The 25,732-nt window shown below is 41.5% G+C and overlaps 1 protein-coding gene across 2 annotated transcripts in view; it reads right to left on the bottom strand.

Moving 5' to 3' along the window:
* The window catches only part of arid2 (AT rich interactive domain 2 (ARID, RFX-like)), a 50,336-nt gene that overhangs the window by 9,929 nt on the left and 14,675 nt on the right, over nt 1-25,732 (bottom strand). For both annotated transcript variants that reach the window (XM_035957499.2, XM_023290422.3), the window contains exons 5-15: nt 16,747-16,965; nt 16,036-16,103; nt 15,131-15,200; nt 14,504-14,754; nt 10,533-10,629; nt 10,151-10,360; nt 9,680-9,844; nt 6,195-6,273; nt 5,916-6,050; nt 4,428-4,636; nt 618-3,070 (exon numbers count right to left, since the gene is read on the bottom strand). In XM_035957499.2, the coding sequence (XP_035813392.1) occupies nt 618-3,070; nt 4,428-4,636; nt 5,916-6,050; nt 6,195-6,273; nt 9,680-9,844; nt 10,151-10,360; nt 10,533-10,629; nt 14,504-14,754; nt 15,131-15,200; nt 16,036-16,103; nt 16,747-16,965 (3,956 nt within the window). The remainder of the gene's footprint in view (nt 1-617; nt 3,071-4,427; nt 4,637-5,915; nt 6,051-6,194; nt 6,274-9,679; nt 9,845-10,150; nt 10,361-10,532; nt 10,630-14,503; nt 14,755-15,130; nt 15,201-16,035; nt 16,104-16,746; nt 16,966-25,732) is intronic.

The following is a 25,732-nucleotide window of genomic DNA, read 5'->3' as shown; positions in this document are numbered from 1 at the left end:
TGATGATATGCCCAAATTTCCATATAATAGTTATGCAAATGTTGCTCCGGTTTTATGCTAAGATCTGCCTGTCCATCACAGGACTGCACAGCTGCTCAAACTGCCAGACATTGTATTAACAGCTAAAGCAAAGTACTGCTGGAAAACAATGCAATATCATTTGTCAAGTTTATCATTTCTAATAAATTACCCAAAGTCTGTAGTTTATGAGAACTTTGAGTTATTAGAAAAGAGTAACATTCATGTGGAGGTACATTTCTGAATTTTGGTTCACTGGGAAATTCTGGCAGGACTTCATCAGACTTTGGGAAACACTGCTGATAAAGCATGAAGGAAAAATTGAATGCTCTGATGAATGACTGCCAGCACATGTAAATGATTTATTTATTTTTTTTAACAATGAAGATGCTACAGGGTTTAACTTAATAAGTAGGTGGTAAATTAGACAAACGTAGTTGTCACATGACTTGGTGATGCAAATACTCTAGTATTTACCAAGTGTGTCTGTGACAGACAATCAGGGCACATTTTGTGGCAGACCTGACACCAAATCACGCTACAAGAAAACAGTGTGAATAAATGTGGTTTACAGCGAGACTAAGCCTACAGTGACTCACCGTTGTGCCAGCTGCCTGTGTGGGCGAGCAGTTCCTCTGCTGAGTGGCGTTCTCTATTGCTACTTTGGCTACTGTGCTTGGGTCTGTTCCTGCTGGCACCGCCACCATAGTGGCACTGCTGCCGGCGTTGTTGGGGTCACTGATGGTGATGATCCGCACTCCCACTTTATTGGGGATCCCCGAGGATGCTGCCGCTGCACTGCGGTCCTCGTTCTCGGCTGGCCTCTTGAGGCCACGAGCCTCAGTGGCCACTCCGTTTGCAGGAGAGGCAGCAAGACTCTGGGAGGTAACAGTAACAGTGGAGGGGAGGGAGGAGTTGGGGAGCAGTTGCTGTCTTAGCACAGGTGCAGAGTGGCCCGGCCCCAAAGGTCCATTGGTTAATTCCGAGGGAGGCTTGTTGCCGACTGCCTGGGGTCCGTTGGCCAGGCGCTCAGCCTGCTGGGCTTTGGCAGTGTCCTGCTGGGGTGGAGGAGGACTAGGGAGAGGGGGATCTGAGCCGTGACTCTTCTCAGAGGGGCCCACCTCCCCATTCCCCAAGTACTGTTTGGAAGCAATGTGATTTGGAATGTTTTTGTTAAAGTTGCCACCACTGTCACTCCTATCAAAGTCACACACCCCATTGACTAGAGTCTTTTTGGGGTCAGGGTTGTTCTCTAGAGGAGTGTTCAGGCCTGGGGAGAGGGCCTGCTTCCCATTAGCAGGGTGGCTCTCCATAGCCGGGCCATTGAGTGCTCCCTGGCTGTTCCCTGAGTGGTATGGAGGTAGATTAGACTCCATGCACTTCCGACCATTTAGTAGCTTGGTACCTGCCGCAACGTCCCCATTACTGGTTTTGCCATTGGAGGAGTCTCCTTCTGCCAAGGAGGAGTTCTCCATCACCTCTATTTTCCTCTCATGGATATGCAGCCCTGTGGCGTCCTTAGCCTCCTCCTCCTTTTGACAAATTATTTTGTCTCCTCTGAGGGGAGCTGGCAGTGGTGGTGGTGGTGGCGGTGGAGGAGGGGGAGCTGCTGGGGTGTGATGGGGTGCTGTTCCAGTAGACAATGAAGGAGCGGGAACACCTGGAGCCACAGTCCCCTGGCTGACGGCAGCAACAGCAGCAGTAGAGGGGGTGAAGCCAGGGTTGGGGACGACGGTGAATGTGACTTGTCCAGCTGCCGTGGGACCCTGAATGATGGTAGCTCCCCCTGCACTACTTGTGGAAATGAGCTGGCCTGGCAAGAGCTGAACTGTCTGGAGGGCTGGAGCTCCTGCAGCAGGAAGTTGGCCGGGAACCAGCTGGACATTGAGCTGCTGAGGCTGAGAAGAAGGATTCTGGGTGCTGTAGCCTGCCTGATAGATGACCTGTGGACTAGTAGCTATTGTATTGTTGGGAGGGGGCACCTGTGGAGCGGGTAGGATTAGCTTTCCTCCCGGCGTAGAAGGCCCTCGCTTTGGAAGCAGTAGCTGTTTGATCAAGCTGGACTCAGTGGAGGTAGGCTGAGAGGGAGGAGGTTGGGAAATAAGTTGGAGAGGTGGCTGTTGTTGATGCTGCTGCTGCTGTTGATGTCGTTTCATGGACAGTGCATGGCTGACAGTTTGATTGGGCTGGACCTGGGTACTGGAGTGAGAGGCAGGAGGTGGACAGGGACTGGAAGCAGCTCCAGGCTGCCCTGCTATCTGGATAGTCTGGGCACCGGGAATGGCAGAGGGGTTGGCAAGAACGATCTGGTGTATGGCAGGGGTGTAGGCCGGGCTCTGCTGGGGGTTGGGGCTGACTATTACTACGCTCTGTGCCTGCTGCTGAGGCTGAGGCTGCTGGTTGGGTGTAGCTGCTGGTCCACCTGACTGGTTTGGCGCTGGTTTGGGGGCGATATTCTGAAATGTGACACGTGACCCCTGGGAATTGGGCACACCTGCAATACTCAGTGCCTGACTACCCCCCATCTGCATGGAAGAGGAGGGAGCAGATGCCACAGCAACACACTCTGCCTGGGGAGCTCCACCCTGAGGCCCAGACAGAGGCGGGGTTTGAGGCAGGGGTGGGTGCTGGGTGATTGGAGGGCACACACCTTGTACCCTGGCGGTGAGGATGTGGCCTTGTGGTACCTGCTGAAATAGCGTGACAGGAGTCCCCGTAGGGAGCATGGGGGAGTGTTGCTGCTGCTGCTGCTGGGCCGCAGGTGGATTAGTAGGATTCTGAGGGCTGTGGTTCTGGGTGGCCAGTGTCGACGATGGAATCTGGACCACCGGGCCAGGTCGGACCTGCTGCTGCTGCACTACTGCCAGAGGATTTGGTGGTAACTGTGGAGGCACCTGTGGGGGCACCGGGTGACGAGAAACAGTCGGGTGGCTTGCATGGGGAGGTTCCTGTGCGGTCAAGGCCATGGAAGGGGCGGCAACACCGGTGCTGAGGCTAGGGCCCGGTGCCCGGACAAACAGAGGTCCAAGACCCGGATGCCCGGGAGGTAAGCCTGGTAACACAGTCACAAACAAACAAACACATAACAGTTTAGGACAAGATGCTTAACTTCTACTTACTGAAAGCTTTGGAGTTGTCATCTATTTTTCAACAGTTTTTTTTAGATTTCAGTTTTAATTTTTCAAGAAAAAAAGGTCTACATTTTCTGACTTCAGCATCTGTACTGTCAATATTTTCTGGTTGCTTTCCTCCTCTACGACAGTAAACTAAATATCTTCAGGCATTTGAGGAACTATGCTCTTGGGCTTTAGGAAAAACCGACCAACATTTTTCATCATTTTCTGACATATTACAGACTAAACAAATAATCAATTAATCAACAGCTGACTACCTAATCGACAATGAAATAATTGTTAGTTGCAGCTCCATTTCCAACAGCAGACTTGAGCAACCCTGTTGATGGCTGTATGATCACATGTGTTAAATTATCATTTGAGGTGTTTGTGTGAACAACAACCATGTACAGCATTTATCACAATAAAGCATAACCCAGTAACCAGGTTGACCCAAAGGAACGCATTTTGCAAGATACGTACACTCAGTGGATTTACTACAGCACCACTGACTTCTAATTAATTGCAAGGCAGCCATTTCTGTTCAATCATCCCCTTAATCAAGCCTAAGTGGGTCATATTTTATGAGCTAGGTTGACTTTGTTGCCCCATTTGGTACAAGCTATAATCACCATGATGTTCACATGATTCTCAGTGCTGTGTATTTCACCTACAATGCACAATTAAGATTTCTCTAAAATGTTAAACACATAGTAGCAGGACAGGCTGGTTCTTAATATATTTATGATGCCAAAAGTGAGAAAAGATCATCTGTCTCCAATTCCATTCTGTTGTATCAACAGAAACAACACACTGTTGCCAAAATGTCTTCTGTGTTCAGTTTCATGACATGTGATACAGTTTAGCTGCCGTCCCTTTAATCTTGCTACTAAGCTCCTCCAACGAACTTCGCTTCCTTTGATCATTTCCTCAATATGTTTGCCTTTGTAATTAGTTCAGCCATCTTGGTCCCAGCAGTACCAGCTCTGCTCTCTCTGCAACACTGCCAGTATCTTTCTCCACAGCCTCATGATTCTGGTGTGTCTTTTCTTCTCCTTCACAGCTCTGTAGCATCTGACATTTAATGCATGTCTGTCTTGTGAAGCAAATGCCTCTTCTCTCAAGCACACTGAAACTGACCCAGAGGGGAACATGCACTAGGGTCAGCATCTTTAGTGGCCAAGCACACTGACATTATGTATAGTTATTTGTATACCACCTAGCCAGTAATGCTGCAAACCTTTCAATAGTCAAAATTAAGAGAAGAAAAGAAAAGGGTTATTTCTGTAGTTCTACCTGGAGGTGGAGCCTGAGGGTCTCCAGGTGCTTCATGTCGAGCTGCTGGCGGTGGAGGAGCTGCTGCCGGACTCTGCTGTTGCTGCTGGTAGTACAACTGGATGGGGAGAGGGATTGACCTCCGCCTTAGCCCCACCAGGAGGATCTGAACCTGGGTGCTGGCTTTGGGCTCCTCTTGCCGCCGCATCGTGTGGTTGGGGAAAACAGTCCTGTGGTGGCAAAACCCAGAGATCAAATGATAACTGTCAAGGTGCTGTAAGTGATTTGTGCATTTACTGATCAAAACATAAGCAGAGTGACTGCTGGGGCAGACGATGCCCTCTGCTGTGCTGCAGTTTGGCTGGATGCTACAGCAGATGCCTGTTACTGGCCTTGAACTAACTGAGTGACTGAATGATGACGTTACAGTCTGGGCCTTCTAATCTAGATAATAATCAGCAGACTGATCCATAATGAAGGTAATGACTAGTTGCTGCCTGATAGATAACAGTCAGGCTTCAGCTCCATCAATTACAAGAGTAAAATGCTGCTTTTATTTTAATACACAAATAAAAATACTATAATGTTATATTATAGTATAAGACACAAAGTTAGTACTTTTAGCACTTTATCCCTCTGAACCCCAAAACCCAGCAACATTTATCAACAGTTATCTTTTTAAAATAAAAATTGTCAGAATGACACAATTTATCAGAGCCAGAACCTGTAAAAACAGAACGAGTCACTAGATTCATAACTTTGTGAAAATCCTTAATATTTGCATGCAGTGTTGTCAGGAAAATTACCTAAATCCAACTTAATTTTTTAAATAAAAAAAAAACAAACATTATTCTCAATGTCTCACTGAAAAATATGCCTAAAATAAAGTGTTTGCATTAAACAGACTCTATAAAAAATTGAAAATATTCAGCCAAACTGCTACTGTGTGTTTACTCAAAGCAGATAGGAAACAAATGAAAATAAATTACAGATACTAAATGTGTCACTTTTATTGCAGACTGTAATTAGGTATTTTATTAGTGGTATTTTAGTACTTTTACTCAGATAAAGATCTGTATATACTTTTTCCACTGCTGATTTTACAAAGGCCCTCTCAGGAGGGCTCCTTGAGAGTTGAGCTCCATCCCTGGATCTAAATCAACATTTTAGTGCTCATTTTAAAGCAATGCAGCCTTTCTATGTGAAGTTCGCGTCTTTCGCATTTAGTGTTCTACCATTATCACGTGCAATCCAGCAAGTATAAATATCTGCTCGCTCTACATTTGCTAGTATCTTGCTGGAGGGTCATTGCCATTAATACACTCAAAACAGCCATGCTTTGTTAAGCTGCTCTACAAAAACAAAGAGCACTAACTGCTGCAGAAAACTGTGAAACAACTTGTTTTTGTTCATAAATATATATTATCTCTGGTCAGGGCACAGATAATAATCAGTGCTCTGTTGTGGAGGAACATGAAAGAATAAGACAGCAGAGGAATCAGGACTGACCGCAGACATTTGAGGAAGCCTGTGGAGTTCAGGATGTTGCTTCGCCCCATTTTACTACACGTTGCCAGGTACTCAGAGTACATATCTGACCGGGACACGGAGCCCTCAGTGTTTGTCTCAAAGTGTGCGTTTAGCCTGTTGGGAAAAAACAGAAACCGTGGACAGGTAAGTTACAATGCAAGAAGACAACAGGAACTAAAAATATGAGCAAGAAGAATAACAAGGAAAATCCAGCTGTCCTTTTTCTTCTATTCATGTCTACAGGTGAAATATTCTTACCACTGCAGTGTGAATTTCTCCCCATCTAGCTCAACAATACCAGGTGGTGGTTGAGCGGACTGAACTGGGACCCTTGTTACTGAGGAGACACAACGAAGAACACTGATGTTATACAAGGAATCTGTAGAATCGATTTAACGCTAAAAGCTGCACTGCAAAGCAAAAGAAAAGCATTGTCAACCGTTTCCACTATCTTCAGGTTTGTAGTGTTACCCAGACTGTCCACTAGATGTCAGCACACAAATAAAAACTTTGCATTATAGTGGAGCACACCGACAGCAAAAGGAATGACACCCCCAAGGTGAGGAGGGTTTTATTCCAATGAAAATCCAACTACTAATTCACACACTCGGGTATGGCTTCAATTACTTGTGCTTTTTTTCTGACAGACAAAAGCAGGTGGTTAAGGAGAATTTCAAAAGGTGCACAAAACTCAACTATTTGTAACCAGAAATGAGTGATTTCTCTTAGCTCAGATGTACGTGTTCCTTAAACCTTATCTAAATTTTCTGTTTCATAACATTTGAATTTTGGATGGTTGCAAATCATTTCATCACAGACAGAAAAAAGAATTCCACCATGGAATACTCCTGATCACGGCTATCCTCTTTGATGTGCAGTTGCCTGATCAATAATTAGTAAGTTACAGATCAAAAGCCTCTGTATAATGTTTAACTGGCGCAGGACAAACTGTTTTGATTGAAGGTTTCTATGTGGGCTCCTCATGTTGTAAATATTCAGCAGGCATTTCATTCAGATCAGTCAAGGACACAGCGCTGGGCTCTAATAGTGGATATTATGTGGCTCAGCAACAGGTGAGTTCATCAGTGATTCACTGATGAACTGGCAGCAACACTGTATTTGTTGTCTACACTTTCATAAACTGTTGAAGCTGGAGCTCTGAGCAGACGTGCAATGTTAAACAGCTTTGTGTTTCTCTGCCAGACACACACACATACGGAATGAAATGCAGACCTTGTTTGACTATTCATTGTGTTATTTGTTGAATTGATTTGAATTGACTGACCAAGTGCCAGATTCGAGCACAAACAAACTTGTGTTTGGTTTCCTGTGGGGTTAATCGTGGTGAAGCTGCACTGTGGTATTTTTAGTTCAGGTTGTTAAGAGCTCATCTGGCTCACACGTACACAAGATAGTTGGGAGGATTCCTCAGTTACTTTCACTCTGTACACCATGACTCACAAACTGACATCATAATGTTTTGTGGATTTACCAAGTGGTGCCTTCATTTGCATTAGCTACATGGCCTCTGTTGTTATCTTATTTGCATAAAAACTCCTTTCTTTTCAGGTGAGCAAAGTCAGAAAAAGACATTTGTTTCACAAGTTACTTTTAAATACAGACTAAAACTAAATTAAATTCTAGACTGTCATGTTTCACAGTTTCAGAATATATTTAGTTCAGTGAATTTTTTTGGCAAAGAATCAGCATGTTAAAGATTTCCTGTGGATCTGAAGGGTTTCAAACTCCCTTTCCTACCAAAATATTTCAAAGGCTGGTTCAGGGACGACATATATAATCTCAAACCAGTTCTTTGAGTTTTGACGGCCAAAGAACCAGCTACCAGCAAAGAAAACTGGTTTCAGAGTGGCATGAGCACATTGGTGGTCTACAACCAGAGACAGCTTACGTCATGACCTGGGGGCAGGATTATCACAACCAACTGAAATTTAGGATTAGACAGCCTCGCTCAAAAAAAAATAAATAAAAAAAATACTGTCATAAAGGGGAAGATGACAAACCAGAGCTTCAGTATGTGACCAAAGCAGAAATGTGTGGAAATCTGATCAGGTCAGTATTAGTCTCATTTTGCCTTTATTACAAATGCTAGTTGGTGTATTTTAACACAGTTGCAACAGAGTGACAGCAACTGACGTTTACTATGTGGGGATAATAAAACCTTACACGGCCGGAAAAACGACATGATTAATGATCTCATGTGCTTTCCAGTAGCGGTGTGCAGAAGCGACAAAGGCCCCATTCAGACACACACTCCTTTCTGTTAATCTGGCGCCATCTGAATATATCGGCTTCATGTGTGAAAGAATACCATGCTCACTTATCTGTGAAGGTACAACAGCAATCTTACTATGTCGAACCAGGACAAGTCTGACACAAGTGTGACCTGAATGCTGTTGTATTCCCAGATAGCAACATACAAGCAACGTACCTGGAGTTGTGTTAAGCAATTTGGGGAAAACCTTTTCCACATTTCAGCATCAGGAACGATCCAATAACATCATATATAGCACAAAAGAGAGTTTTGCTGCCAAAATCACAAAGCTGCTTGCTCATTGACTTTCACTTACAATTTCACATCTATTCTGAACTGAAATGCCCATAAAAACTTACATACAGTGACGACAGAAACGCGTAAATGTAACCCAGGTTTAGATGAAATGTTTACAGGTGCTGAAGCTTAATTATGACTTACGATCATAAACATACAGCGGCTCTTTGGTTTACAACCTCCTTGACCTACGGTGTTTCGTCATTACGTCAGAACTGGTTACGTGGAATTAGTTGGCGAGCGGACGAATACGTCATCACGCGGCGCTATAAGGCGGCTTTGTTTACATTCGGCGGTTGTACGCCACTTTGGAGTGTGCCACATTCGCTAGCTTTTTGCCCTTCATTATGGCATAATGAGGGCCAGACTCTTTTGATGGAGTTCTGAGTTAGGGTGAAAATAGATTTACGTCGGGCTGGAGGAACGGAACTCCGACGTACGTCGAGAACCCCCCTGTAGACAGGATTGATTCGGATCTAACAGTAAGTCACACTGTGCACTTTTGTTTACCTCAGACAGGTGAGCTATCACACAAGGTCACGGTTTATATCATTTCTTTCACATCAGATTCAGATACAGTCTTGTTTATCAGTGCATTATTACGCATAATTCATCACGATTTATTGTCCAATTACAAGTCTCCATCACTGTGATTGGTATATCTGAAGGAAATCCTGAGGAACAGAAGTGACGGCTGTCTGAATGACAGAATGTGGTCCTTTTAACAGACTGGTGAGGCAGCCATGTTACACATCCCACGTCTGAAAAGGGCTCATCTATTCCGTTGCATTGTGGTCCTGGACAGTAGTTCATGTTAAACTAGAGTGAGCTTCAATACTGAAGCTGGTGTTCATTGTATACAGTGATGTAAAGACGTGGCTCTGTGGCGGCTCACTAGCCAGTAGAAAAGCAAACCAGTCCTTAAAAGATTTAAAAGTTAAACCACCTTTAAACCTGCACAACCACCAGTCCAGAACTGGCACCCAGAGTGTGGAAATGTGGTATCAGATCATCCAGCGTCACTCTTTGTCAGAGCATTCCACACTCCATAAATCACAACACATTAATCTCCATGTCATTTTTCTGGTTGTGCAGCAGTGGGCACAATGTATAAGCCTTTGAGCTGTGTCAGAACTTGTGCTCCAATAGGCTGAGGTGACGTAAAGACACTCACCCGATGCTGGTGCTCCCTGCACAGCTGCAGGTACCTGCTCTACCAGCTGTGGTCGAACCTCGGCTGCCTGGTCAGCGTTAGCCTGATGCTCAATCAACCGCACCGCTGTCAGGGCATCGGGTCCAAACGTATGGAGGTCAACAGATACTAACCGTACTAACAGGTCTGGTCAGGGAGAAGGAACAACACAGACATACAAAAAGGTCAGCGAGGAGGAGCAATGTTGAAAAACACAATCTAATTTCAGCCAATGTCTCATTCCTCCAGTAAGAATCTAAACTAGACACTGAAAGATTTGAATGGTAGAAGCAAAGACTAAGAGGCATTTGAGAGAAATATTTGATTAAAAAGCAACTAATATAGCAAACTGCTGATCCGATATCATGAAGCTCCCAAAAAAAAAGTGAAGCTCAGCAATCCTTCATGGTTTTCTCTAAATAAACATAAGAAAACAAAACAGTGGATTCATACCTATGCTGTGGTCAACAGAAGCAATCTTGCTGCAGGGAACTTCTCCGAGCTGGGCCAGCAGGTACAGCACCTCCAAGGAGGCCATTAGGAGCATGAGGTCAGGCAGGGTGAGGAGCATCATTACCTCCCTGTAGGAGTCCTGGTCCACATACTCACAGATTAGCACGCCGTTGTCCTCTGCTTTGCTGAGGTTACCCAGGATCTCCATGGCTAAACGCACAAATACACCGGCTCATTAAACTGAAGAAGCCTCACACAGCATTCTGTACACATTTTATGCACTATAACCTGACAAATACTTTAAGAATGCAAATCACTCTCACTAATTACAGCGATTAAAGTCACCATGATTTCTTAGAAAAGCCCGAGCCAGTAAACTCACCTCTCATTTTGAGGAACCGGTCCCTGGACATCAAGCATTTGGTGATGGTGTGAAAGATCAGATGCGTCGTCCGAAAGTCAACGGGGTCCAGCTGGAGCTACAAGAAGTCACACAAGATAAGTACAGTGATCCCGCCATCTGGCAAGACCTGCAACATTCATTAAAATCATTTTACAGAGGCCTCCTGAGTACTGAGATTACAGCCAGGCTCAGACACAAACACATGACAGTGAGGCACGAAGCTACGGTACAATTCAATAATAAATACACTGAACCAAACAAAAGCACGACTGCTTACTATATTTAAACGCAGAGTAGAACACAGTAATGTCATGACATGAAGGATTTATGTTCTTGGTTGCAACATCTAAGAAACCAAAACATGCTCATGTGTTCATAATATTTACATGAACAGATTAAACAAGTCAGTGCTGCATCTTATCTGAACCCAACCATTCAATTAATGAATCCAAGGCTCCACTGACTGCATCAGGAACACAGTTTACAAAACAATATGGGCTCCTTTCTGAATGGAGTCTTTTTTATGTTGAACTCAAGTTGGAATTCAGTGCATGTCTATAACTGCTCATATTTATGATTATTCCCCACAGTCAAATAAATATGTAAATGTTATTCTGAAAAGCAGACTGCTTGGAAGTGACACATCACACCATCTGTCCTCATTTCTTAAGGAGCCGTACCTACAGCTACAGCTGACTGTATCTAAACATAACACTGATCCGTCACAAATGAACCTAGCAGACATGTCGACATGTTTTTAGCAGAAAAATACATTATTTAGTCATGAATCCATCTGAATTTAAGAACGTAAACATGTCAGGAAGCTAACCATTAAGCACATCACCACACTATTGCTGTCAGCCCTCATCATTTGGAAAAGCTTGGAGTTGGCAGCGGCCAGTATGTACATTTTCTTGTATTTGTTTAAATATTCTGCTGGCTGGTCAGCTAGTTAACAGCACAACAACCCTGCCTCCTCTCAGTAAGACCCATCAGAGCACCAGAGTGCAGCTTAACATTTTCAATGGTTGTACCAGTGTGCTTGACATTCAGCAGCTCTCTCTGTCTCTCTGTAGCGCTATTTTATTTCCAATCCATTCTGTGTTCTGTTGCTGTTGCTGCAGCTGATTCCTCTGCTCATCTCTACTGCGCTTTGACTCACAGGTGCTTCTGCAGTTTGGAGCTAAACTGTAAGTTTGAGTCACTGCTCTTCAGGGTTGCACTCTAGCTTCATGAAGCTGAGTACTGCATATATTAGTGCCATTTGTTCATGCATTTTATTGGTGTTATCAAAGTCTGCTAATGGTGTTTACTCTTATTTGGGAGCTTCAGTGCTCTGGCTGCTTCCCGCTGTCACACAGTATTATCACACCTCCTCTGATATCCTCTGATTTGATCTGTCTTGTTTTCTTTGGTTTCTAACCTTTTGTGGACATTTGTTCTGCAATTTTTTTGCACCTGCATCTTAATGTTAATAATTAATGCATGTTAACTTCAGAGGGGTCTGTGTGTCGGCCACCCAGACAGCTCAACTGGTTGAGCAGGGGACCCATAAACAGGGGTATAGTTCCTGATGCAGCTCACGGCCCTTTGCTGGAGGTCTTCCCCATATTCTTCTCCCTACTTTCCTGCTTGCCTCTCTACAGACCTGTCTAATACAGCCAACTAAATGCCCAAAAAATAACTTAAAAAAACGTGTCTGTGTTTTTTTTGTTTCACTTCAACACTGACTTTGGCAACTACCACACCTGGTTCCATTATTCAACAGATTTGAAATCCCTGTTCCACTCAGTACCCAATGACAGTTGTACACCTGTGTTAGGTTGAATACATCAGTTTGCCTCAAAAAATATAGTTTCCTTGTCTGAAAAAAAAAACTTCTGCCAAAAAATTGCTCAAATTTCTGAAAATTTCTAAAACCTTCAGGAAAAAAAAATCCAATAATTCCTTAAAAGTTTCCCTGAAAAATTTTAGTTTAAAAAAATCCCTAAAATTTGGCAAGAAAATTCTTGTAAATATTTTCAAAAAACAAGTGAAAGTCTTCCAAAAAAATATCTAAAGTGATTACATATACATCAGTAAAACTTCTAATATTTTCTTTAATAACATTCACAAAAAAAATCAACCAAAATCCAGTGAAATTCGCTGGATTTTGGTTGATTTTTTTGTGAATGTTCTTAAAGAAACTTTTTTTTTTCCCCACCAAAAAATGTTCTTAAAATTCCCAAAAATGTTGAAAATGTGGACATCTGAAGTTTCACTGTGAAAGCTGTTTTTTTTTCTCCACATTTTCAAACTTTAAAACGGGTCGATTTGACCCGCAGGACAACACGAGGGTTAAACAGTGTTCTCCAGCCCTGATTTCGTACTCTGGGAATTTGCTGTCTTCAAGTTGAAAAACCTGTATCAGCTACATTTTGCTACAAGATGCACAGCGAACCCTCTTTCTACTCCATTGACCAGCTGGTAATAAACCCACCACTACTCCCGCTGCCATCTCCACACCTACTGTATACATACATTCTCAGCAGTTTTCCACTAACCTCCTGTGGCAGGCAGATTATTACATGGTGGTTTTCCTTCATCATTTGTTATTGTCAGAATAAATGGAGATCATCTCTAAAAGATCAGGTGTGTATCAGCATCCTGTTCACAACAACAACTATTACAGCACCTAAATGCAGAGTGAATAATTTGGTTTGCACCTAAATGATGTGCTGGTGCACCTGTCTGAAAAGTTTAGGCACATCAGTACAAACAATGTAAAGTCTGAAGCCTTGACACCTAACAAGCAGTCCATTCTTCCATGCCAGATTGGCAATTTGCAATAATAACAGAGGCAGATTTAACCTTCATATTTTCTGACTATGTGTCCTTCATTTCATAATGATGGAAACAAAAGCAGATTTTTCTTTTCTATCCAACAATTACTAGTTGAAATGACTCATTATTTAAATGAACATTAGCTTATATTAACTATGTGTGACAGTGGATGTGCAAGTCCAAAATGGAGATTTTCTTTTTAAACTATTGTACAGTAAATAATATGCTCCTCGGCTTTGGAAATGACACTCAGTTACTTTCACAGGTAGTGAGCTACTTGGCTGGACATGCTAAGGATTGCAGCATGGATTCCTTATACTTTTGCTCATGTGTTGTTGGTTTTGGAAAGACTAAAACACACACCACCCACTCACTCTTCAAATACCGAGCATTGCTTTTACTCCAGTGTAATGCATGCTGCTGCAATGTGGACAAACCCAAAGCCTGACAGACCTGCTGTGAAATCAGATGCTGCTGCTGTGATTGGCCAACTGCTGTAGAGGGGAAGGGTTTAGCTAACTGTCAGACCGCAATGAATAATGCAAAGTAGTTTTTTCCCTCCAAAACGATATCACATTAATATTAACAAAACCAACTCTTCTCAAGCTCCATTTCAGACAGTTTTGGGTTAGAAATGACAGTTTACCGCCACAGTAACCTACATTTGCGAGCAAGTTTTCCTTAGATTGTTCACTTTAACCATTTCACTGAACTAAGCCAAATCTATAACACTTGTTTATTGAAAATACTTCAAATATAGCCAATATAGCATATGTTGTCTGGATTTTGGGCTGTATAGTGGTGAGGTGGATACTACTGTAGCCTTTCAGCTAGAAGATCAGCGGGTTTGCATCCCGGCCTGGGATCTTCTACATGGAGTTTGCATGTTCTACTTGTACATGTGTGGGTTTTCTCCACATACTCCAGCTTCCTCCCACAGTCCAAAAACATGCTGAAGTTAATTGGTGATTCTAAATTTCCAGACCCCCACGACACTAATGACGATTAAACACTGTATAGATCATGGATGGATGGATGTCTAGAGTTATTGTACTGCCACTGAATGACTGCAGTTTTGACAAAAATCCAAACAAATCCCCAAAAGTGTAACCCCAAACCAGACATACCTCAGCAGCCACGTTGCCCAACGTGTCGAGTCCGAGCTGTCGGAGTGAGATGAGGTTACAGTGGGCACAGAGCAAAAGGAAGCGCAGGCACGTTCGGTTTGCCGCCAGCAGCTTGACGTTGGCCTCCTCGAAGGAGAGGTTTCGCAGGATAACGGCAATCTGCAGCACCCGCTGGGCCTCCATGTCACTGATACCCAGGTTCCGCGGTGGATGGAAGAGGCTCTGCCAGCGCTCCTCACACGACGTACCATCTGCAGACAGAAGAGAGGAGGAACGCTTTAGAGCTCCACGCCAGAAGAGGGTGTGAGCACATATCGCTCAAACAGCATTCAAGTTCAGGATCGTTGCTATGAGAAAACACTTCATTTTCACTTTTGTAAAGGGAATGTGAAATAATGATGTATCCAAGGTTGACACTTTCAGAGAAGTTAAAACAGGACAAAACACATCCTGCTTCTCATTCACTCAGTTATTACACAAGAAAAACTGAAAAAGGAAGCAACAGTAAACACAGTGTGCACACTTCAGCATGTCGCAGCATTTTAGGCGTCAATAAATGCAATGTGGGAGCATACCAGTGTGTACCTTTTCATTGCTTTCTGTGACTGTTAAGGGAAATGTGTTTACCTTGTGCTGGGCTGCTTTTGTCCCAGATCAACTCCCTGACTTCAGTGTCCTCCACAACCTCTTTCCAGAACTGTAAAAGAATAAAAGCTGTTAGCAGGGCATTTGAATGAATACTAATCACTCAGGTGTAGCCAGTTTCTGCAGTAATGTTTATTGGGACAGTCATGTCAATAATCTATCAGGCAGCAGACAACAGCTCTGATTAATCTCCAGTTACCACAGCATGACTATAAACAAAGGTCATAAACTGAGGTTACAGTGAGGTTAGGTTGTGAATAAGTCAATCCTACTCACTGTCATGAAAACACTTAGAAAATATAAACATTAATCCTCTGGGCCTCAGAACTTGCGGACTTGTTTGAAAAAAAAGTGTTACAATCCCACCATTTACGAGCAGGAAACTGTAAAAATACAAAGACCTGTCATATCTTTATATATAGAATTGAAATCTGGCACCAGCATTGTTACACAATAAGCAATTCTGGACTATTTAAAGTCTTTTAGAGCAAGACACTTAATTCTTATTGGGCGACTGTGACCACTTGACTAGTTGCCACAATAATGTCTTCAAGACTGAGGATAAATTACATACTACATTGCGCTATTTTTGAGTAACAATGGGCTTTTATGCAATAGAAGTGCATCTACTATCAACTGATGTGATTTGACCTCAATTCCGTATTAAAGAAGCCTCAGGGAAAACTGCTCTCTGAAGTTCTTCTGTCAGGATTAACCGCCATATTTCTGCCTATCTTCACACTGTAAAGAGAAGCCTTGTGGCTTTGTAGTAAACACACTGTTTAATAGCTATGTATAATGGCCTAATGAAAAGTCATTTCACAGAGAAGTCATAGCAGGTCACCTGAACTTAAGATCTAAAAATAAGTAAATAAGTAAAAACATACCCTGACAAAATCCCGGGAGGTTTTCTCCTTCCAGTCCATCCCAAATACCCCGGAGAAGCTGCCAAGCGCTGCAAAGATACAAAGGGAGGGTTAGAGGGAGCACTAGAGTTTAGCTTGGTATTAGTTGTCTGCTTTCCCTTGTTCTTCAATTCCTCTTTGATAAATTATATTTAGGAGGAGCTAAGGAGACAGAATCTTTGATCCTAGAACAAAGAGATACAAAAAAAGAAGGCAGCAAATTGTGAAAATATTTGCAGAATTGTTGCCTCAGAATAGCTGGTCTTCTGTAGTGTTGTACAATTAAAATTCAAATGAGGCTAATAAAGCTGGAGTGTGGAAAATACATTAGTTTGTTCAGTTTTTACTCATTTCACTTTAGGAATCTTATGTGAACATTTTAAATGACAGAAAAATGTATTTTGCAGTTACTCTACTTGAAGAAAGGCAGAGATTTAAATGTCCTTGTGTGTTAATTGTTCAGCTTGCAACAGAGTAAAAATGTCTTCCAGCAGCCTTAGGCATAAATGAATGCTACTTGACAGAAACATACTGTTAAATAACCGAAAAATCGTCAAATGTTAAATTGCATGTGTTATCAGACTTGCTAAATGAAGTTCTAACTAGAGTGAATAATCAACATTCTTATTTTTCTATCCTGCTGTGAATGAATGTGAATGAAAGAGCTCAATGTGAGTGAGGTGTTGAACGTACAGTCGTCAAAGACGCCGGCGTGTGCCAGTAGCAACGTGACCAGTTTAGGGTCCTTGTCCAGCTGCATGGCATGCTTGCTCTCGTTGGAAAGCAGAGTGCAAACGTTAACAGCGAAGTCCACTTCGTTGGGTAGGCCCGAAAGGAGAGACAGCACCAGTTTGTTGTAGTCGCACGGTGGAACGAAATCCGTAGACAGTCCATAGCTTTGGCGGAGATAGTCTGAGGAGGATAAAAAACACTTAAAATCAGTCATTTAAACCAGTGAGGCAGGACATGCAGCAGATCAGGGAATGTACTTGAAATAAAATAGCATTCAGGTTTGATGTATTATATCTAGACCTGCAGATATGACCTTAGTACAGCACTTGTTTCAGATAATCTTGGCTGTAGTACGAAAACAATAACAGGACCGCCTACATACACTATAAGACTTGACTGAAATTATGAAGGGTATCTATGTGTCGGTGTATGTGGAACTGACTTTTTCTGTAATGTTTAAAAACTGATGTCAGTCAAATAAATGCATACAAGATGTTCGGCCCGCTGAACACAGTTATTTTAGTTTTTTTAAGGGTTAAATGAGCCAATTACTTTCCCCATTATTGTATTCTATGGAAAATAAATAAAAATAAGTTGCTGTTTGTCCAGCCTGATTCCTAAATCTCATCATCCATTTCTGTTTTGTTGTTTCTCTTTGTCTTTTTACTTCGCCAAGGAATGACGGAGTTATGCGACGATTGGTGTACATTTGTGCGTCTGTTTGTCTGTCTGTTAGCAGCATTACTCAAAAACGGACTAACAGATTTGGATGAAGTTTTCAGCGAAGGTGAGAAATGATACAAGGGCCAAGTGATTAGTTTTTGGCAGTGATGTGGCTTATAGTCTGGATCCACAGATTTGTTAAAAATTTCTGTATCACTGTGAGACAGCGTCACTGTAACTATGACAACAAGTGAACACTGAATGACTGAGCAGCCTCGGCAGAATACTGCTCTCTCTCAGTGCTTTTCTTGTTCTAAAGTTTGTGTTCATATATGTGTAAACATCTTAAGAACTGAAGATGAGAAACATCTTAAGTGTGAAAACTGAATACATACACCTGCTTGTCTTCTGGGCAAGTTCCAGAGAAGTAGCACTCCGATACATCCATGCCAAAAAGATTCTGAATAGCTTTCTCACTTATTGTAACAACAACATGGAGCTCATACATGTCTCAAACTTTGGAAAAGTACATTTGAATTTAAAGCCAACAAAAGAACCATTACAGTGGCTTCCAAAGCATAAGAAAACACAAATAGCTTTAATACAGCTTCATATAATGTTGATATGAAATCTATTCCGCTGTCATGACATTTGACCTTACAACCGCCTGGAGGAGATACAGAGAAAAATGAAGGACAAGACAAAGACTGAGACATTGTACTGGAGGTTTTCTAAATCATCATGTAAATACTAGCTGAGAGAACTCTTGAGCTGCTCCTTGACTGCTGCCTCTGCACACCTTCAGCCAGTTTAGCTCAGATTTATTTTTCCTTTAACTCAGTTTTAAGCAAACCAAATGGGGCATTAAGCCGTTCACTGAAAGCTGTCTTTAGTGCAAATTAGTTTGATGAGCCGTGTCTTGTCTGACTGAGGAACATGAATGTTCTCTAACTTTTAATTGTGTTTGTGTTTAACTCAGTCAACCTCCATGATGAGCTTTTTATAATTAAAATACTTCTAATCCGAAATTCTAGCTGTGTGGGAAAGAGTCGTGTCTGGAATGTTATTAGTGAGAAGTTCTCAGTGACGGATGATCCAGTATGAGAAAGTGCAATCATTTCGTCAACAAAGACTTGAGATTCCTCCCCGCTCTATTGCTTGATTTTCTGCTATCAATCATTTTGTGTGCACTGGAGTCATTTCTCCATACAGTGGATATTTCAATTTGGTGCAGGATCTTTGTAGACTGCTGCCTCTAGAAACCAATCATACCAGAGAGAGGAGTCCTGCTGAGTGAATTTGATTTCCATGCTGAAAAGGTTTGTGCAGGCAAATGTAATTCAGCTGAGCTGCTATTATAGCAGCAACAGCTCCATTCAAAAGCTGCCTGTCTGTGCTTGTCCTCCAGCACCTGCAGTGAGGCAGCACCGTGCAGAGGTGCAGAGGACTGATGTACAACATCCCGTCTGACAGACATGGCTTTATGAGCAGAATGAATTAACTGTTGTCGCAGGCCTCAGAGACAACGGGGCAAAGCAGGGCTCGGTGAGAGATTTCCAGAGCAACTGTCAAATAATTAACCATGACTGAGCCTGCCAAGCAATTATTGCACACTTTCAACCTCACTGTCCCACTACATTACTGCTACATGTGAATTCAGAGCCCAGAGGCAAGACGGAGGTAATTTCTGAAAGGTCTACAGACATGACCAGCAGGATTGGTGAGCTCAGTGCAGACATATCATATGTGTCGTCCAATTCAAGATTATTCACCAACACTGTCACCATTGCATATTTTGCCCATCTAAAATCTAAGGGTTCTGCATCAAGATTGTTTGTCATGTTATAAGTGAAAAAAAAAATAAATAAATAAATCTGCTAATGTGTCATCATCGTAACGTTCAAGAATCGACATTAGCCTTTTGATGCACAACATGGGTCAAGAGATACCAATTTTCCATTGAACATGGGTCACTTTTGACCCATGTTGTGCATCAAAGGGTTAAACAAATCCAGATTTCAATGTTTGGGGTGTAGTGCAGGAATGCAACACCTTTCAGTCAGATGATTATAAAGTACAATAAAATAAAACAAAAATACTTGAAGCCATTCTGATTAAATAAAGCAAATATGACCATTTCAATTTAAACCAGCAATAACTTTTTGTCCACTTGGGGGCAATAAAAACAAGCTATGACCAGAGCATTGATATACTTTTCAGTTGATAGGCCAAACGTGTTATTCAACACTTGTCTATTTCCAGTATTCTTTTGAGGTTATATCTGTCCACCTAATGATGATGCCAGTAAATCAATTACTTTTAGCTCTGTTTTTAGTTTGCACAATCTCTTGATGGAAATATCTCACTTTTGAGCTACTAAATGTTGCCATTAAAGCGCTAACCAGCCACTTAACCCTCCTATTATCTTTGGGGTCAATTTGACTCCATTCAATGTTTAATATCTCTAAATGATTGACATCATTTTTTTTTTTGCTTCATACTTAATGACTTTTCATTATTTAATGGGGACAACTGTGTAAACATAAAATTAATGTGATGATATGTTTTCAATGTCCTGTACACATGTTGTACACATCAGTGTTCTTTGAGGTCAATTTGACCGCCAGCTTTTAGCTATAAAACATAAGAAATATCAACAGTTTACACTATTTAGTTTTGGTTGTTTTGGATGATACCGAGGTCACCATAACATGCAAGCTTTGCAAAGCTTTAGGGCCTGAACTTTTTGAAATTGTGTTCATTTTTCCTGGGGTCAAATTGACCTCAAACATAATACATGGTACTATTGTTGTTAACAGAAATAGTTTTTCATTCCAAATGATATAGAGAACAAAAATGTACTTTGAAATAATATAAAGCCATTAAAACACCAAAAAGAGATCTCTTTCCATTTTTAGGTCAGTCAGTGCGATGTCATTGTGATCTGGAAATGTCTCCATCGTCATGTACCAGGAATCTTGGATGTACGAGGGGAGTGAGTGGGGGTTGTTTTATTGAAAGAGCTACTTAGGTAGTCAACCAACAGACATACAGCACCTGACACATAAACTTGGAGAACAATTTTAATTATGATAATTTTCTGGAGGTTTAAATTGCTGGAGTCAAATTGAGCCCAAGCATAAAAGATGTTAGCAAATTTGAATAGGAGGGTTAAATGATTAGTAGAGCAACTAATTCAACCATGGTTTAATGTATTATTGTTACGACAATTATTTAATCAAGACAATTCCAGATTCTCAAAAGTACTGATGTTATTCTGTTTTTAATACAGAGTAAACTGAGTCCATTTTGGTTTTCAGACTGTTCACTCTTAGAACCTTAAAACTTGGCACTTTGCAGGATTGAATGGCATGCTGTCAGAGCCAGAAACTGTAGAAACAAAAGGAATAGTCAGATTCTCAACTTTCCACAAATCTGTAAACTAATTATGTTTTAAATACAGTTCCACTGGGAAAATTAACCAAACCTAAGCCTAAAATTGTGATCTTTAAAAAATCCAAAACTTTTTACACCGTGATGCAACCGAGAAAACATTAGTAACTCAGCTGCAAACAACAGTCATGTAATGAAAATTCAGGCACTTTTCTGTCAAACTGTAGGCAGTGTTTACACAGAGCAGACAGAAGACAAGTGTGGAGAATCATTTAACTTTGTAGAAGTAGCATTATAGCTTTGTTATATTGCACGAGACATTTTTGAGTTTTCTCTATTTCAAGCCATGGTTGTGCCCTATGTAAAATAAAAAATAAGCTCAGAGTGAATAATAAAAGGGGCAGGAGTAAAACACACCGAGAAACTACTGCAGAGTTCAGGCAGTTAATCAAATAACACTATTTTAGGCACTATAACGAGGAGTTACTAATTAGTTTCTGATAGTTTAACAAAACAATGGAGAATATAATCAGCAGATTAAGTGATAAGGAAATTAATTTTTAGTTGTAGCTTAAACTCCACATTCATCAGCTCGTTGCCAACTTTGTCTGCTGTTAGGTGCTGTGTAAATGAAATACAGGCAGCGATGAGAGCTGTAAGAGCCAAACCGAGACAAAACCGTAAAGTTGTGATATTTTACACCAACACAATGAGCTACCAAAAAGCTGCAACCACTTTGATCATGAACAACCTCTTTTACATACAAGATGTGCACAAGTTTAAATCTAAAAATACTGATGGCGGCTTTAAAATAAATGATTTCAGCCCTCTGAATACATCTGCCATTCCAGTGCTACATTACTCAAGACAACCTAAAACCCACCATCAGAAAGGTTCAAAGAGAGCACGGTCACAAATGTTGGTGGTAAATCACTGTTCTTTAAAGTCACACTCCTCCAAATAACTTACAAGCTTCAGATAAAGTCCCACCCTGTTTGTCATGCGTCTTTTCTCACCACGGTCATGTTTTGGAGTCAATTAGCTCAGCGGGCAGAGGGCTGACTGTTAGAGGACAGAGCTGGCAAGTAAAAGGCAACAGACTCTAATCTAAACTGAGGTGGAGGGAAAACCAACAAGTGCCTCCTTCTTCCCCTCATCAATAACTGCTGTCAGGACAGTCAATTACCTCCGAGAGCAGCCCAGCGGTCAACACTACAACACTGTGAGGCTAATGGACAGCTTGCATTCACTCTGTGTGTGTGTGTGTGTGTGTGTGTGTGTGTGTGTGTGTGTGTGTGTGTGTGTGTGTGTGTGTGTGTGTGTGAGCAGGGTCTGACAATACAGACAAGGGGCTGGCCTTGGCCACTTGCACAAAAACATTTAGCCTGAAATATGATGTGGTTACTCAGAGCCTGCTTTTCATCATGAAAGCAGCTGCATGCTTAGCTTTAGAAAATTATGAGCCGACTCCAAGGTGTGTGTAGGCAACTTCCAAGCAGAAAAAAAAGCACAGACAATTACTGCATGCTTCATAGCCTTGGTTCAAACACAGGAGTGCTTAGCGAGGTGAAAATGGAATAAAATGAGTCAGTGAGTGATAAAGGTGATAAATGTGAGGTACAATAAGGAGGCTGATGAACTGGACAAACAGCCAAAAGCTCAGCTATGCTAACACTTCCACAGTTTACGTGACACAATGACAGAGTGGCCTCAGGTTACTCATATCTGCAAAACGTTAAGGAGAACATAGCAAAGATTTACTTTCAGTATTGAGGACCATAAAAGACATTTAACAAATACAAGCTGTATTTTAAGATTTCACTCCACATCATACCTTCATGTGTAAGAATTACATACCAACTGCCTGAGCTGGTTAGCTTACACTTCCCATAGGTGTTCCATAAATAAGAAATTCTTTCTATTATTGTGTAACAGAATGAGTTCCATCATCTCTTTTTGAATCATCATCTAAACCTTCAAAAAATGCTTTGTTCAAGTTAGAGGCAAGTCTTATTGAGGTGGATTAAATAAAAACAACCAGCCTGGGTAGCTAGGGCTGTTCAGTGGTCTGTGTCACAGGTCACAGCATCTGCGTCATCAGATTATGAGTAACCATGGAGACAATGTGCCAAAAAACACCAGGTGAAACGAACAGCCAAGGACATGTAACTTGAAGTTGGTCGAAATGAATAATCCAACCAAAACGGCGAGCTAAACGAACCGTACCAACATAAAAAAAAAAAACCTTACTTAACAAAAGATAATGTACTTGTGACGTTCTAAGTGCTTGTACTAGTTTAACATATGTGAATAGGGATGACCTGAAGGTAGCGTAGCTTTGGCTGGGTAAAAATATAACCTGGCATTTTGGCTGATATACACTGATCAGGCATAACATCATGACCACCTGCCTAATATTGTGTTGGCCCCCCTTATGTGGTCAAAAATGCTCTGAACCATTGGGTCTGGACCTGAGGACCTTTCACAGTGTCCTAGGGGGTCTGGACCAGGACGTTGGCAGTGGATCCTTTGGGTACTCTGAGATGTGCAGTGGGGCCTCTGGGAATCAAACTTGTTCCACTGCATCCTGCTGATCAGAATGGGGTCTAGGAAGTTTGGAGGTCAAATCAACATCTCGGATGACTGTCATGTTCCTCAAGATGTTTCTGCTATGTGGTGGGGTGCATTTTCCTGCGGGGGTAGGCTAGTGACATTTCGGATTGCCATTTACTAGGGCTGAACCCGAATATCCGAATATTCGGTCATGACGGTGGTATCCGAATATTTATGTTGTGATCCAAATATTCAGTGTTATTCACTTCACCTGTCAGTGTCATAATGTTGTGGCTGATCGGTGTATATGTCTGCTTCCTTGCTGAGAGTTGGAGGAGAAAGTCCTCTGTATCTTAAACACTCAGTGTCCATACAGTGAGTTTTTTATGAGATTATTAGACCAACATCATTTTTGAATTGTTCTCAATGAGCAGAGAGCCTATGCAGCCGCCTACAGAAAAAGCAATGTCCCCAGTGTATTTTTTTTTTAACGTTGTACATCTTTGTATAGCCATCCCAGCGCTTCTTGTTGAAAATCTTTGAACTTCTCACAAAGCGCTGGTGATACCACCATCGTTCCTTTTCAGACAAGCAATCACATGGACTATCACTTTAATGAGCAAGAAAATGGAAGAGCTTGTTGTGGTCACATCTGTCTATACTGAGCTGCACGATATCAAACAAATTATCACAACGAGCAGTGATGCTAATCTGTCATAAAACTGAAATTATAGGGGTGATTTTTTGCCAAGATACTGTTGTCATAGAAACTGCCAGTGCTTTCTTAATGGAGAAAATGCTATATGGACACTTGGGATGAAGAATTAATACACATTTGAAACAATGCAATTAGAAATCGTAAAAGCTGCACACTAGGCTGTATGTGATGCACCATCTCTGACCTAGTGTTTAAACGGTTCCTTCTTGTGGTCAGGCTTGTATGGTATCTCATGTAATGCTCCATAAATCTACTACCTATTACACCTTCACCTGAGGCTGGACTATTTCCACTGTACTCAACCAAGAAACTGTTGCTCTTTTCCCTCTGTTTCCAGTCTTTATGCTGAGCTAACAGACTGATGGATCATATCGAACACACAGAAATGAAGTTGGTATCTTAGTGGAACTGTTGCCTCACAGCAAGATGGTTCTGGGTTTAAACCTGCTGACTGGCTGAGGTCTTTCTGTGTGGAGTTTTTATGTGCCCCCCTGTGGTGTGGTGCTTTGACTTCCAAAGACATGGATGGTAGGTTTATTGGTGGTTCTAAATTGGCTGAAGGTGTCTGGTTGTCTGTCTGTCTGTCTGTCTGTGTCAGCTCTGTGATGGACCGTCTAGGATGGACACATTTTCTAAGGCAACACGGATTTAGAGAGTGAATAACATAGATTCCAACTGCTCCTTTTGCTTTTTCACACATCAACTCCGGTACCAGCTCACAGCAGAAAGGCAGCCTTCTTGATGACAGAACCTGAAGCCCTCATATGTGTTTACACTACCATTCAAAAGTTTGGGGTCACCCAGACAATTTCGTGTTTTCCATGAAAACTCACACTTTTATTCATGTGCTAACATAACTGTACAAGGGTTTCTAATCATCTATTAGCCTTTACACACCATTAGCTAACACAATGTAGCATTAGAACACAGGAGTGATGGTTGCTGGAAATGTTCCTCTGTACCTCTATGGAGATATTCCATTAAAAATCAGCCATTTCCAGCTAGAATATTCATTTACCACATTAACAATGTCTAGACCAGAAGTGTCAAGTATTTTTTTGTCTTTTTTGTTTGACTTTTGTCATTTTGTATTTTGCTTTATTCGTTGTTTTGTGTGTTGCTTTTATCATTTTGTGGTTTTTTTTGTCTTGCTTGTGTTGTCTATTTTTTTGCCATTTTGTTTCTTTTTGTGTCATTTTTTATCTCGTTTTTGTCCATTTTTTGTTGTTTCGGAATTTTTTGATAAAAATTTTTTGTCTCGTTTTATTTCATGTCGTTTGTCTCATTTTCTGTCATTTTGTTTCTTGTCTTTGTCGTTTTGTGTCTCATTTTTGTAATATTTTGTCTTGTTTTTGTTGTTTTTTTAATCTTTTTTTGTTGTTGCTTTGGTCATAAAGTAAAATACTATATTGTTGAGTTCCAGATTCCTGTGACTAAATGTTTTGTTCCTTGTAAACACTCTGTGATCTGGAAGTTGTAACGTGTAAATGATAAACTGAGGCTGAGTGTTGTCGAAATTGAATTTATTTGTCTTTAGAAATTTCAGGTTGTTCATGATGTTTTGTAAAAAGATAATTCTTTAAATGTGAACATTTTCAAAATGTACTTGCACTAAACAAA

This window comes from Amphiprion ocellaris, chromosome 21, assembly GCF_022539595.1.
Source record: "Amphiprion ocellaris isolate individual 3 ecotype Okinawa chromosome 21, ASM2253959v1, whole genome shotgun sequence".
Taxonomy (NCBI): Eukaryota; Metazoa; Chordata; class Actinopteri; family Pomacentridae; genus Amphiprion; species Amphiprion ocellaris.
Note: the sequence above shows the minus strand (reverse complement) of the source record. Positions and strands in the feature narration are given on the sequence as shown.